The sequence below is a fragment of the Erpetoichthys calabaricus genome, chromosome 1 (assembly GCF_900747795.2).
Source record: "Erpetoichthys calabaricus chromosome 1, fErpCal1.3, whole genome shotgun sequence".
NCBI classification, from domain to species: domain Eukaryota; kingdom Metazoa; phylum Chordata; class Cladistia; order Polypteriformes; family Polypteridae; genus Erpetoichthys; species Erpetoichthys calabaricus.
This window is the reverse complement of record NC_041394.2, coordinates 102,049,346-102,062,407: the sequence shown is the minus strand read 5'-3', so window position 1 is coordinate 102,062,407 and position 13,062 is coordinate 102,049,346. Positions and strand designations below refer to the sequence as shown.

At 34.4% G+C, this 13,062-nt stretch overlaps 1 protein-coding gene across 3 annotated transcripts in view; it reads right to left on the bottom strand.

The window, feature by feature from the left end:
- Positions 1-13,062, bottom strand: part of esrra (estrogen-related receptor alpha) — an 80,213-nt gene that overhangs the window by 19,355 nt on the left and 47,796 nt on the right. For all 3 annotated transcript variants that reach the window (XM_051930551.1, XM_028804463.2, XM_028804464.2), the window contains exons 3-5: positions 12,593-12,709; positions 600-722; positions 250-417 (exon numbers count right to left, since the gene is read on the bottom strand). In XM_051930551.1, the coding sequence (XP_051786511.1) occupies positions 250-417; positions 600-722; positions 12,593-12,709 (408 nt within the window). The remainder of the gene's footprint in view (positions 1-249; positions 418-599; positions 723-12,592; positions 12,710-13,062) is intronic.

The window sequence follows — 13,062 nt, the reverse complement described above, 5'->3', positions numbered from 1 at the left end:
ATGTATAATGGTATTTAAAAGCAACTGTTATTTTACTACATCTATCACTATTATAATTTACTACATGTTGAGTAATGTACAGAATAACTAAAATGAGTTACGAAACACCTTAATGATACCCAAAACAGCATAGTGTGTTAATTCAATGATAAAGTAAAATTTAGATTGAACTTAAACAAGTCCCATGATGAAACTACAAAATCTGAAACAAAATTTAAAACTCATTCATACAGATTATAGTTCTCTTACCTGGAATGTGCTTGGCCCAGCCTATGATAACAACCAGTTCACGGTCTGCCAGGTCACACAGAGTAGTCATGGTTTTCAGGTAGCTGTCCTGTACTAATGGATCAGGCATTGCAAACAACTTCTCTGGCTCTGCTGCCATCAAGTGAGACACAATATTATTGGTTGTAGCTGCAGAAAAAAAAAAAAAAAAACACACACACTTTATTTCCAGGAGCCATATAAAACACATTAGGTTTAAGTGGCAGTAGGATTTAGAGACCTCTTAAGTACTAATAAACAACAAAAATGTATTCACCACAACATATATATGTCAGTGAGTCTTAATATTATAAACATATACAGGCACAGACCTGGCTTCCTGATAGGCTGAGTAGCTTGTGGGCTCTGGTATGACCCCTGGTATGTCATTGCTTCCACTTCTGGCCTGCGTTTATATTTTTGCCTGCCTCCTCGTACTCGGTCCAAACGTACACCTGTCAATAAAAAAAAAACAGCAATGATTCAAGGCTGAAAATGGTTTGACTGAAATTTATTTTGGAGACATTCCAGCTAATGCAAATTCAAAGCTATTGTTATCTCTGACTGTGTTCCTTTATTTTGCAGCTGAAATTCTTATGGCTTATGAATCCAATTTCTAACTGGTGACTTAGCTTTATAATGCCAGCTGATAAGGACGCTAACACAATTGTGACTGAAAAACTTAAGGTTCTATCAAAAACATTACATCAAGCGTTGATTAAATGTTAGTATCTGACAAAGAAAAATACATTTGTGTTACAGTGTACATTATATAGACCATTTCACTCCTGAATAATAATGTTTAAGATACTGGCAGATGTTTTAACTATGAAAATAAAGAAAGCGCTTCCTACAAGATCAAAATGGGTTTATCAAAGACAAACACTTAGTATGCAATCTTTAGCCCTTGTTTAATGTAATGAAAACCTACAGGACCTATTAACCTACAGAAATGAAATCTCCTTAGGACTTATTATCTTTAGATGCAGAAAAAGCCTTCGACAGAGGTGAAAGTACATATGAATTTACAAAATTTCTCAAATATGGATTTGGCTCTAGTATATCTGCAAGAATTATACTCCTTTGTACTAGTACAGAATCCTCAGTCTGTAATAATAATATGAACTTGGATTACTTTAAATTATAATGTGGAACCAAACAAGGGTGTACATTACCATTAACAGTTTTTGTGACTACTATTAAAACTACTAGCTTTTCACTTATAGAAGCAGTAAGAGATAAAAGGGATCACAAGGGAAGTGTTTAAACAGAAAATACTTCTTTACATTGATGATATGGTGCTTTATGTTTCTGACCTTCATTCATCTATGCCATTAGTATTAATTCCACAAGAAGAATTTCCTAAGCTCTCCAGATTCAAAATTAATTTAAATAAATGCTTGCTTTTTCCTAGTGTATTCTGTCTCATGTCACAGTAGGCAGGATAATTTTTCACTGGTTATATCAAAACAGTTTAAATTATTAAAACTCCAAAATGAAAATTCTACTCTGTAGCTAAATTTTAGGAAATACTGCACTGAAAACCAAATCACATTTTTTTCCATTTTGTATGATTTGAAATTGAATTATAAAATTTCAAAATAATAAAAAGTTATTTATCATTAAATCTAATCAAAGGCATCTAAAAATGGAAATTAAAATAGATAAATGAATGAATAATTGCATATGGGATGCCACTTTTCAACTAATTATATATCTATCTTTTATAAGTTACATTTTTATGAAGTAACAACTTAAAAGTGTATAAGTCTATCAAACAATAAAACTTTAAAATACTGCACTCAGAAAAATCTGTGTATACCTATAGAATATGCAACAACAGTAAGCAGAGCTTGAGACAAATTAATGGAATTACTAAAGTATCTGTCTTGATCAATACAATTCTTACCGTCAATAAAGACCCACAGTTTGGAAAAGACTTGGCTCTTCTCATACATCAACACACTATTATGCTAGTCAGATAATGTAAGAACTAACAATGACCTCAAAATATGCCCTTTCGCTATGTCAATGTATGTAAGAGGAGTTAGTTTGTTGGGATGCTTTGTGCATTTCTTGGCTTGCAAGTCATACGTATACACATTACTTATTAAGATCAATATGTTTAAATAGCTTTGCATGCCGATTTAATCTGTCTCTGTATGATCCATTTTTCTTCTCCTTTCCTTTGTCCGATTGCTTTTATTTTTGTAAAAGAGTTACAGTTTCTTCAGTATGTCAGTATTGCTGGTGTTCCTCATTGTAAACAAACCAGTACAACCCTCTAAAGAAGTTAAACGCAATGTATAATGACTTATCGCTCATCTGCTGTAGAACAGGAGGTGCTGATTGAAGGCATCATCCATAAAAAGCACAGGGAAGCAATGGAAACAGCATCATATATTTGCCCACTTTTTTGTTTACTCATTCTGACAAATAATAAATGTGACATTTTTGTGCTATTGTTGGCAGAATAATGTTGGTTGAAATATTGGTGCATCCCAAGTTTTAATATCAGAAAACAAAGATTTATGTAGCCACCTTAGTGTTATGTTTAAATGTGGAAGAACAAGCCAAAACACTGAATTTTTTTAACAAGAAAAAATGTTATGTATAATAATAACAAAACATCAACATAAACACAGTACATCTCTTTAACAGCATCACTGTATATATCATGAACAAATCCTTCAAGAAGTTAGACTCAACTGTAACAGCTCTACAGAGATCTAAAGCAGAAGGTGACACAGAACTAGCCAAAGCTCAGTTATGTTGGTGGGCTAAGAATATTCTTAAAATACAATACTTGTTTGGTTAGCAATGGAAAGAAAATTCTGTTCTAAATCATTATATGCTCTGGTCTGTGCTCTAGTCAAAAGTAATTTCTGCCAATTTACCAACAACCTAATGGTTCCCAATTTACTAAAAATATGGAACCAACATAGGACACATTTTAAGGCAAAGAAGCTCCTATCTGTTGCATCACACATGGTAATCACCTATTTCACCATATACGTTACCTATAGGTTACATATAGGTTTCAAAAAAAGGAAGATGCATCATCCAAAAAAAAAAAAAAATACAAGAAACCATGTAAATAACTGGTCCTAGGACAATATGATAATGGATGGACAATGGGCAACACTAAGAACTTCCCAAGCCGTTAAATCCCAGGAAGGAGGCCTATTGCCTTATGAACATCTTCTACATACTGCAGTAATACATTTTCTATTGGCTTCCTTGGCCCTGTTCATTTAGGATGGTGTTCAAGACTGCTGGGATATCTAGCTGTATAAGGTGATGGTGAGCGAGGGGTTTTAAAAGGACGGTCTAAAGAAGTTTTAATTTTACAAAATTGAAAGGTAAAGTAGACAACGCAGTAGCCTTACTGAATTATTTTATTAATTACCAGCATTACTGAAAGACTAATAAATACCTAACCAAAGTTGAAACTCTTCTTATTCCTACAAGACACCGTCATTGTGTTTAAGTATGCCAAAAGGTGTTTGAAGTTTCTTTATTTTCTGATTATTTTGTATTACTTTGACACATTCATTGTTAACTTCATCCTATGTGTCTAGTTTTTGTTGATAAACTACAATTTTCGTTTAACCTAGGCTTCTATTGGTTTATTTTAGGTCTAGCACCATCTACAGACTGCAACTTTAGTTATGCAATTGCTTCCTTTATTTTAAGTTAATAGTTAATAGTTAACAGTTAATAGTATATTGATGTTCATTAAGTTAAATGACATTCTTATTGCACTTACTGTTAAGCGTTTTCTTGTGAAGAAAACAGAACAAATGTAAAAAAAAAAAAAAAAATCCCTGTACAGTATATGGAGAAGAATATACTAGCCAAAAAGAAAAGGGGAAAAAATGAAATAACACTAAATACTTGGGTTCTGCAACATACATAATCATTATGACAAAAAATACATATTTTTCTGTATGAAAAAATATAACCTCAGAAATAATGCAATACTAAATATATCTCAAACATTTCTAGTTTTAGCTAAAAAAAAATGTTAAAATACATGGGCTGTGGATAACACAACCAACAAAAGACAAGAAAAGCAGTCAAAGTACTTCAGTCTCTCTATTAGCAGAGGAAGAAGGTTGACCAAGTTATGTGCTTTATGGACCATGGGCTGCTACAGTGGACCCCTCTTGTCTGTTTTTGATAATTATTTATTTATTTATTTTACAAAGCACTAAATTTGTTCATCACTTTTCTCCACATTTTTTGGACAAAACAGCTATTCAGTGAGTGTTTATATCTCTGCTTGACACCATACATATGTTTATGAATTGTTCTGCTTGTGTCTAATTGTAAGGATTGAGCAGTCGTTTACAAAAGTTTCTGACTAAAGACCACTTTGATGGAAGTTAAATATACTAAAGATCACCTACTGTGAACCCAATAATCACTTCTTAGAGAAAATTCTGCATTTCAACTGCCACTTTTTTACTACATGTGTAAAAAGACTAAAATTTAAACTCACGTCCAGCATAGCTGAATTTTGAAATGTCTGATTTCAAACGAAGCCATCATTGAAGAGGCAGAAAAGCAGCCACACAGATAAAACTGATTAACAAAATGCTGTGTGCACATGTAATTAAGTTATTGCTTCTGTCAGTGGTGGCTTCTCCAGGCTGATGTCAATTGAAAGACATGCAATAGGAGACACTGGATGGATGGATGTCAGAGTTTGCAGATGTGTTTTGAGACAGAGCAAAAGAGATCACTCTCAGTGAACAGGAGTGGTGCAGAAATGAGTGGAATAGAAATTGTTGTCAGGCACTATAAAACTGGAAGGACACTCTGTAATGATTTTAAAGTAGATACCTGTAGCCCTAACAGTGGGGAAATTATGTGCTTGTAGCTTCAAAGACCTTCTGGAATGATTATTTTTCTAAAAAGACAGTGCTAACTCAGTATAATGATTTTTTTGGGGATTAAGTACCCACAGTTGATTTTAAAGGAGATGCAGCTGAAGGGAAAGGTTTGATAATGCAATGTTATGATATTGGTTACTAAGTGAGAGTTATATATTAAGGAACAACTGGACTGTTCACAATTTAAAATCATGTAAATTCAGACAAAGTATCTGACCAGTGTAGACATCTCAGAAAAGATGACCCTCACTTTTATGACCACATGACTCATGAATGTGGACCACAATCTGAAAACCCCTATAATTAGCTGTTTTTTGTGATCTTCCTTTTTAAAACTTCATGGTTGATTTTTTACGTTTTAATTAAATGTTTACATCATACATGAATAAAATCAAAGTCATATTGACAATCTCATAATTAGGTACATCAAATAGACTTTATGTTAAAATGAATCACCACAATATAAATAGTTATATAATACAGGCAACCTGCTATACAGACATATTTATAACACTTATTTTAATAAAATTTAGTCATATGATATCAATAAAAGTTATTTGTTTCCAGGTCAAGTTTTCATATTATGTCTCACTCTATTATGTACAATATATTCTAGATGGCTCATTTTGAATAAAATATCAATTTTGCTTATTCTTCAAATAGCAGTAAATGCAAAAAATATGCAGCAATACTGCATTTAAGTTTGTTTTTTTTGTTTTTGGTAACAAAGTACAAATGTGGCGGATTTTACAAGGCTTCAAAAAAACGATTTTCTTCCCTGGTTTAATTGTAATGTAATGTCTACTGCAGGCATAATTTTTAGATAGAACTCTGTAATGATCTGTATCTACCAAAATTGGGCAGACCCTGCCAGTTTCATAATAAAATATTATTGATTGGGCTGCTGGGAGACTGCTCATATGCTTTTTAAAATAACTGAAGCAATGTTTGCAGTTATCTGTTACCTAGTTTTTCCTGGCTTCTCAGTTACCTATGGTGCTGCTTTGCATCACAGCAACTGTAAACAGGGTTACTACTATTGGAATTTGAAGAAAATCTCAGAATGAATGTCTTTACGTTAATTACAAACCTGACATTATAACTGTGGTATTTTGCCTAAGTCACTGACATTTTCTTGTACAGTGGTGCATTGATGGCTAACCTACGAAGAGGATTGATAATAAGTAAACAAAGGAAGGATAAGGTGGCGGTCTCACTCTCACTGGTGACCTGAGAAATAATGTAGTCCAAAATCTTTATTTTTTTTTTTTTTTTGAATCATGTCAGGTAATAACTTAAAAGCAACCAAAACTCTTTCAAACTAATTTTATGTTGAAAACCACTTTTTTATTTTTGATTAATTCTATACCCTTAGTATTTTTATTGTGCTCACATCTATTTTTTTATTTTGTATTTTACATTGGATCTGGATTTTAAGACCCCATTAGAAAGAGAATTGAGATCCCACACCACAATACACAATTAAATATAAATTTGAACAACATGGGGTACTCTCTAATGTACAGTTGATTTTCTTTTATTATATTGCATTTGCTGTAACCACTATTCCACAGACATAGCATTAAATAAATAAGCCAAACTGTCTAAGCACCAGATTTCCTGATTCGATTGGGTATAATTTTTTTCTTAACAATCTTAACTATTCATTTAATATATTTGAAAAATGTTGTGAATTCAAAAGTAAAAAACAACAACAACATTTATTTATATAGCACATTTTCATACACAAAGTAGCTCAAAGTGCTTTACATAATGAAGAAAAGAAAAATAAAAGACAAAATAAGAAATTAAAGTAAGACAACATTAGTTAACATAGAAAAGGAGTAAGGTCCGATGGCCAGGGTGGACAATTATATAATTTAAATATAATTTAAAACAAATATATAATTTGGACAACTGAAAAGGGTTTTTTTTTTTTAGTTTTAACACCATAATCCCAAAGCATATGTGTTTAATGTAAATTGGTACAACAAGCTCACAGAGAGCATGTCTACACATGACAAGGAGGAGCTGGGAAAAACAGGAAGCCGTGCTGTTAAGCTTTGTTTCCTTTGAGAACTGACTGAAAATGTGCTAAAGTTTGCTTCTTTACAAAATGAGAAAGAATGCATCAGTGAGAAACATACATCATGACTGAAGTTAAAGTTTTGGTAATGATTGTTCTTTGTAAGGATGCCCATGAGATATTTTTAAAGGAAAAACTAAAACAACTCTGCATGACAGGCAGCAAAGTAGAAAGGTTATATGTAAAAGTTGATGAGTGTCAGACAAGTAATACGAATTGAGCAATTACAGTAGGTAAGCACTGTGGTAACTTTGTTAATATGGTTAGTAAAATACAAAGACTGTCAGATGTCTTTTAAATGAAACCAATTAAGAATGTACAAAAACATTCTTAAATATTTGTGATTGTCAGAAAATTTCATACTTCCTGCTGTAGCAGCCAGTGCACAAATATTATAGCGAATAAATAAGACACTGAGGATTTTTGAGCATTTGTATTCATTGACTTATCTCTATATAAAACTATACTTATTCTTATATTTAATGCAAAATAAAAATGTCCTGTTTGCTTCATCAGGCCGTGATCTTCAGCTCTCTCTGGATCGGTTCGCAGCTGAGTGTGAAGCGGCTGGGATGGGAATCAGCACCTCCAAATCCAAGACCATGGTCCTCAGCCGGAAAAGGGTGGAGTGCCCTCTCAGGGTTGGGAGCGAGATCCTGCCTCAAGTGGAGGAGTTCAAGTATCTCGGGGTCTTGTTCACGAGTGAGGGAAGAATGGAGCATGAGATCGACAGGCGGATCCGTGCGGCGTCCGCAGAGATGCGGGCTCTGCATTGGTCTGTCATGGTGAAAAAGGAGCTGAGCCGTAAGGCAAAGCTCTCAATTTACCAGTCGATCTATGTTCCTACCCTCACCTATGGTCATGAGCTATGAGTAGTGACCGAAAGAACAAGATCGCGAATACAAGCGGCTGAAATGAGTTTCCTCCGTAGGGTGTCTGGGCTTTCCCTCAAAGATAGGATGAGAAGCTCAGTCATCCGGGAGGGGCTCAGAGTAGAGCCGCTGCTCCTCCACATTGAGAGGAGTCAGATGAGGTGGCTCGGGCATCTGATCAGGATGCCTCCTGGATGCCTCCCTGGTGAGGTGTTCCGGGCACGTCCAACCGGGAGGAGGCCCCAGGGAAGACCCAGGACACGCTGGAGGGACTATGTCTCCCAGCTGGCCTGGGAACGCCTCGGGATTCTCCCGGAAGAGCTAGAAGAAGTGGCCGGGGAGAGGGAAGTCTGGGCATCTCTGCTCAAGCTGCTACCCCCACGACCTGACCTCGGATAAGCGGAAGAGGATGGATAGATGGATAAAAATGGAAATGTAGATATTACACCACAATTATTGGCCCACAATGTTTTCATTTAACCTGACACTAGATTAACACTTTTTAGCAAAGAGAATATAATTAAAAAGGTTTGGAATGTTAGTGGGAATGAAGTGTGAAGGTTGATCCGGTCACCATCAAGGTTGCAGATACTTTTATAGGCCATTCTAAAGGCAGCACTGGTACCGATTACTTATATGGTTGTACCAATGTAACTTAACCAGTAATTAATGTGGTTAGTGGTTGGGCCTTAAAAGCTTTAGTCATCAGACCACTGAACAATAATCTGAAAAGCAGTAGACAGAGAGATTAGAAGTATTGCATGATCAAGAAGGAAAGGTGAAGCTAAGTGTTTTTTTTTTTTAATACTTAGGTGGGAAAGTGTTTCAGGTACCCTCCCAGGTAGATAGGGGTGAAAAACCTGTGGTAGCTAGACAGCATTTTCTTTTAGTATATTTATTTGACATATTGGCAAACCTGGGTAAATCCAGAAAATGTCTGTTATGCCAGAAGAGTGTGTGAGAGAGAAGATTTATTTCATACCATCTAGTTCTTTGTATTAACCATGTTCCTTATTATTATTATTATTGTTTTATTAACGAATCTTCTTCTTTTGAAGCACCCTGGTCTCCTTGGCTTTATTTTGTGTTCAGTATCTCCTCACAATTGCACTTTTCAAGACGCACAAATTCTTAATGTGTCACATTTTCAGATTATAAATCATACATTTATGGAAGAACTGGCTGAAAATTTAATATGACATTTCCTTTCTTTGTGTTCAAAACTGACACAGTTATCAATATTCATAAAAATCTCAAGGTAGACTTGGGAGGAAAACTAACACTCCCTAAGCACATAATGGTTACAAAACAACTCATTATATTCTGAGCCTGACTTCCCTTGGGAAAATCTTGTAGAGAAGGCTAATGAGAAGAAAAGAACAATATATGAGTTATTAGCAATGAAGTGTCAGTAGTAGAGTAGAACATAGCGTAATAAACCACTAAAGTAGTTTTTCCCACTTTCCTATTAACTCTGGAAGCAGATCTCATTCTACTCATCCATTTTCTGATGACTTTAATTCAATACATCATAGATGCAGGTGGGGAGATGGGGGATTGCTAGTCCGCCTTAGAGAACACTCAAACACCCACAGACAATCATTCTGAGCTAATTTGTACTCAATAATTAAAAACCTTATCTGCAAAAACATTTATTAAAAATATATTGTTTTTAAATCAATAACTGCTACTAAAAGATGCTCACAGACTTAACATCTAACACAACCAATGTAAACAAAAAAGAGAAATATTTTAAATGAACATTTTTATTCTATTATTAAAGCTATAGAAAAAAGGTATTCCAGCTTTTCTTACATATCCTGAAGATGTGTGCTGGGGAAAGGCAAACATAAACTGGCCAGGCTTAAATGATTTTGAGTATGTGTCTAAGAACACAGTCATGCAGACTGGCATCATATTTAGGATTGGTTTCTACCTTGTGCCCAATGCTGCAGGACTGGGATTGGGACCTGCAAACACTGAATAAAACAAAATGGGTTCTGATGAATGAATGCATGGAAAAGGAACCAAAGACATATCAGCAGATACACTACTGTAGTACCAACTAAAACTAATACACAGTGGATTGAAATTTTAGCTTTTATTAATGAAAAGGGCAACATCAAAACAAATTCTTTAACATGGTCAATACGCACAAATATTTACCTGAAAAACAAAATGGATAACTTAAAAAAAAAAAAAAAAAAAAGAAAATAAGAAGAAAAAAAAAAAATCAATAATTTGGTCGTGTAAGTATGCCTATGCTTTATTATGTAAATTTTACTCATATTGTAACTGGATCAATAACCCCGTAAATCATGCACTAAAGTATTTTGCCTTCACTGGACAATAGCTCAAATGATCATAATTACTGCTTAATTAAACAATTCTCTTTTCAGGAAGGATTTCCCTGAAGGTTTCTGGCACTAACAATAGATTTACAAGATCTTATCATTGAAAGGAGATGGTCATTAAAACCATCTGAAGGCATTATGTACATCATGCAACACTCTGAATGTCATCATTAAAAAATTGAGAAATATGCCTCACAAGGACTTCATCAGGATTTTCCTCCAAAACTGATGAAGGGGCATACAAGAGGAAAACAGCAAACCTTAACAGAAATTCAGGGATGTATGAGCTTTTTTGTAGAGTGAAAGATGGGAACCACTTCTCAGAAAAGTGAATATCTTATAGTCCGGTGAGGCCACAGTAGAACTTTTTGGCCTTAATTCAAAAAAATGTATATAGTGTATGGGTAAGACAGCTTATCACCCAAACAACACTGTACCTACTGTTAAATATGGAAGGGGAAAAATAAATACTCCAAAATACCAAGGTATGTGGTTTAAGTACTTAATATTTCAACATGATGACAAGCATAAACAGACAACATACTCAACAAAGGGATAGCTTAAAAAGGTAAGATCAATGAGCTGAAATGGCCTAATTAGACCTTAGATGTGAACTCTATAGAAAATATTGGACTAACCTAAAAAGATTTGTCCACAGAAGATCATCCTGCAGTCTGACAGATTTTACACTACAAGACTTGCATAAGTTAAGTCTCAGATAAACCTGAAAAAGCTAAGAGTGGTAAACTGAGAGAGACTCCCATCCAAACAGTCACTGCTGTAATAAAAGCAAAGGGTGCTTTCACAAAATATTGAAATATTATTAATTCACATTCTAATCTTCTTATGAATCCAGAGTCTGAAAAGAAATACTTATCCTGGCAACACTGTAAGGAAGGAGGGAACATATCCTGGAAAGGGCAAAGGTCCATTGCTGGGCACAATAATGCACCCACTCACACATTCAATTACATATGGGCAATTATGAGTTACCAATTAACCTGAAGGCTTATTATACTTTTGTGTCAAGCCTTCACCATAGGTGTACTGTACCTCCTCAAAAATGTGACCACATGTCACATCTATGTGAACCCTACACAGACACTTATGACTTGGCCAGTTCTGTATTTCCTATTTTTATAGTTGCAGAATGTATGAAAAATGTGGGAAAATGTGAGGGACAAATATGTCAGCCTTACAGTAGGAAAATGTGTAGCAAGAGGAGCCTGGAGGGTAGAAGCTGCTTGCATTTAAATGGATCATTCACTTTTCTTGCAGGTTACAAATGCCATCAGTTAATGTTCAGGAAGGCTTCCAACACCATAGCCTAAACACATAGCTGCAGTGTATGCTCGACAAAGAAGTATAAATAAGCCTTAACGCATAACTTCAGGATGTGGGAGAAAAACACATGCAGAAAACATGTGAAAACTCCACATGGTGCCCAAGATGGGAATCAAACCAAGGACCTTGGAACTGTGAGGCAACAGTGCTAACAACTGTGCCAAACAGCACTGAAAGTTAAAATTTTGAATCATCTTTCATGAAATTATCTACTTATTTTTTCACTTAAAAATTGATATTTTCAAGAACTTTGTAATAGTAACAATACAGTCTGAAATGATTTGTCTTGATTTCAGTCTTCATATCAAAAAAAATGAAAGTTAAATTAGAATGTTTAGACTTTTGATAGCCACTGTATTTATCACTTGATAGTCATTGATAATTCTCTATGTTTAATTATGCAATTTTGCATGTCAATTACAGGAAATATAAGCTTGATAATCTAAAAATATTTATATGTCAGTATTGGTACAGGTTTACTTCCTCTGAACTTGTTCAGTGTCACTGGCCTCCAAAACATCTGCTGTCCGTTAGCCCAGCTGAAGACCCTATGGAATGTGACTCATTCTAAACAAATTGGGAAAAATGTAATATTAATGAGTTTCAGTTATGAGCATGCAGTTGGGGCATGCTTTTAATTAATTTCTGTATAGAAAATGCTATCACTACATTCAATTACACCTTACGGGAGAAAAAAAAAAAAGACTGCAAGCTCTCTATTTTTCATTTTAAGAGTACATAGATAACCTGAGTAAGCACAAAGCAACTCACCTTCTTTAAGCATTCCAACTTTCAAGCACTTTGTAAATCGACAGGCCTGGCAGGCCTTCCGACGACGTTTTGTGATTTCACACTCATTTGTAGCAGGACAGCTGTATTCTATACTTCCTGTAAATTAGGCAAACAAAAAAATGAAACACCCGATTATGAAAATGAAAATAAAAATAAACATTTGTTGCAGAGAGCATGTTTTTCAACCATTTGAAATTACATGCATATATACTTAATATTTTTAAACTTGCATAATCCAGTTCATAGTCATGGGGGCTGGATCCTATCCAGACATTACAGGACGCAAGGAAATATAAAAATAATTACAAATATGATGTAGGCTGGTATAATAAAAGGAATTAAGATTAACAAAAAAAAAAAAAAAAAACCTCATAATGCATTATCATAGAATTATGCATATACGGTAGATATTCTAGATTTAACCTAAACTGAAATTTCTGAAGAGTACA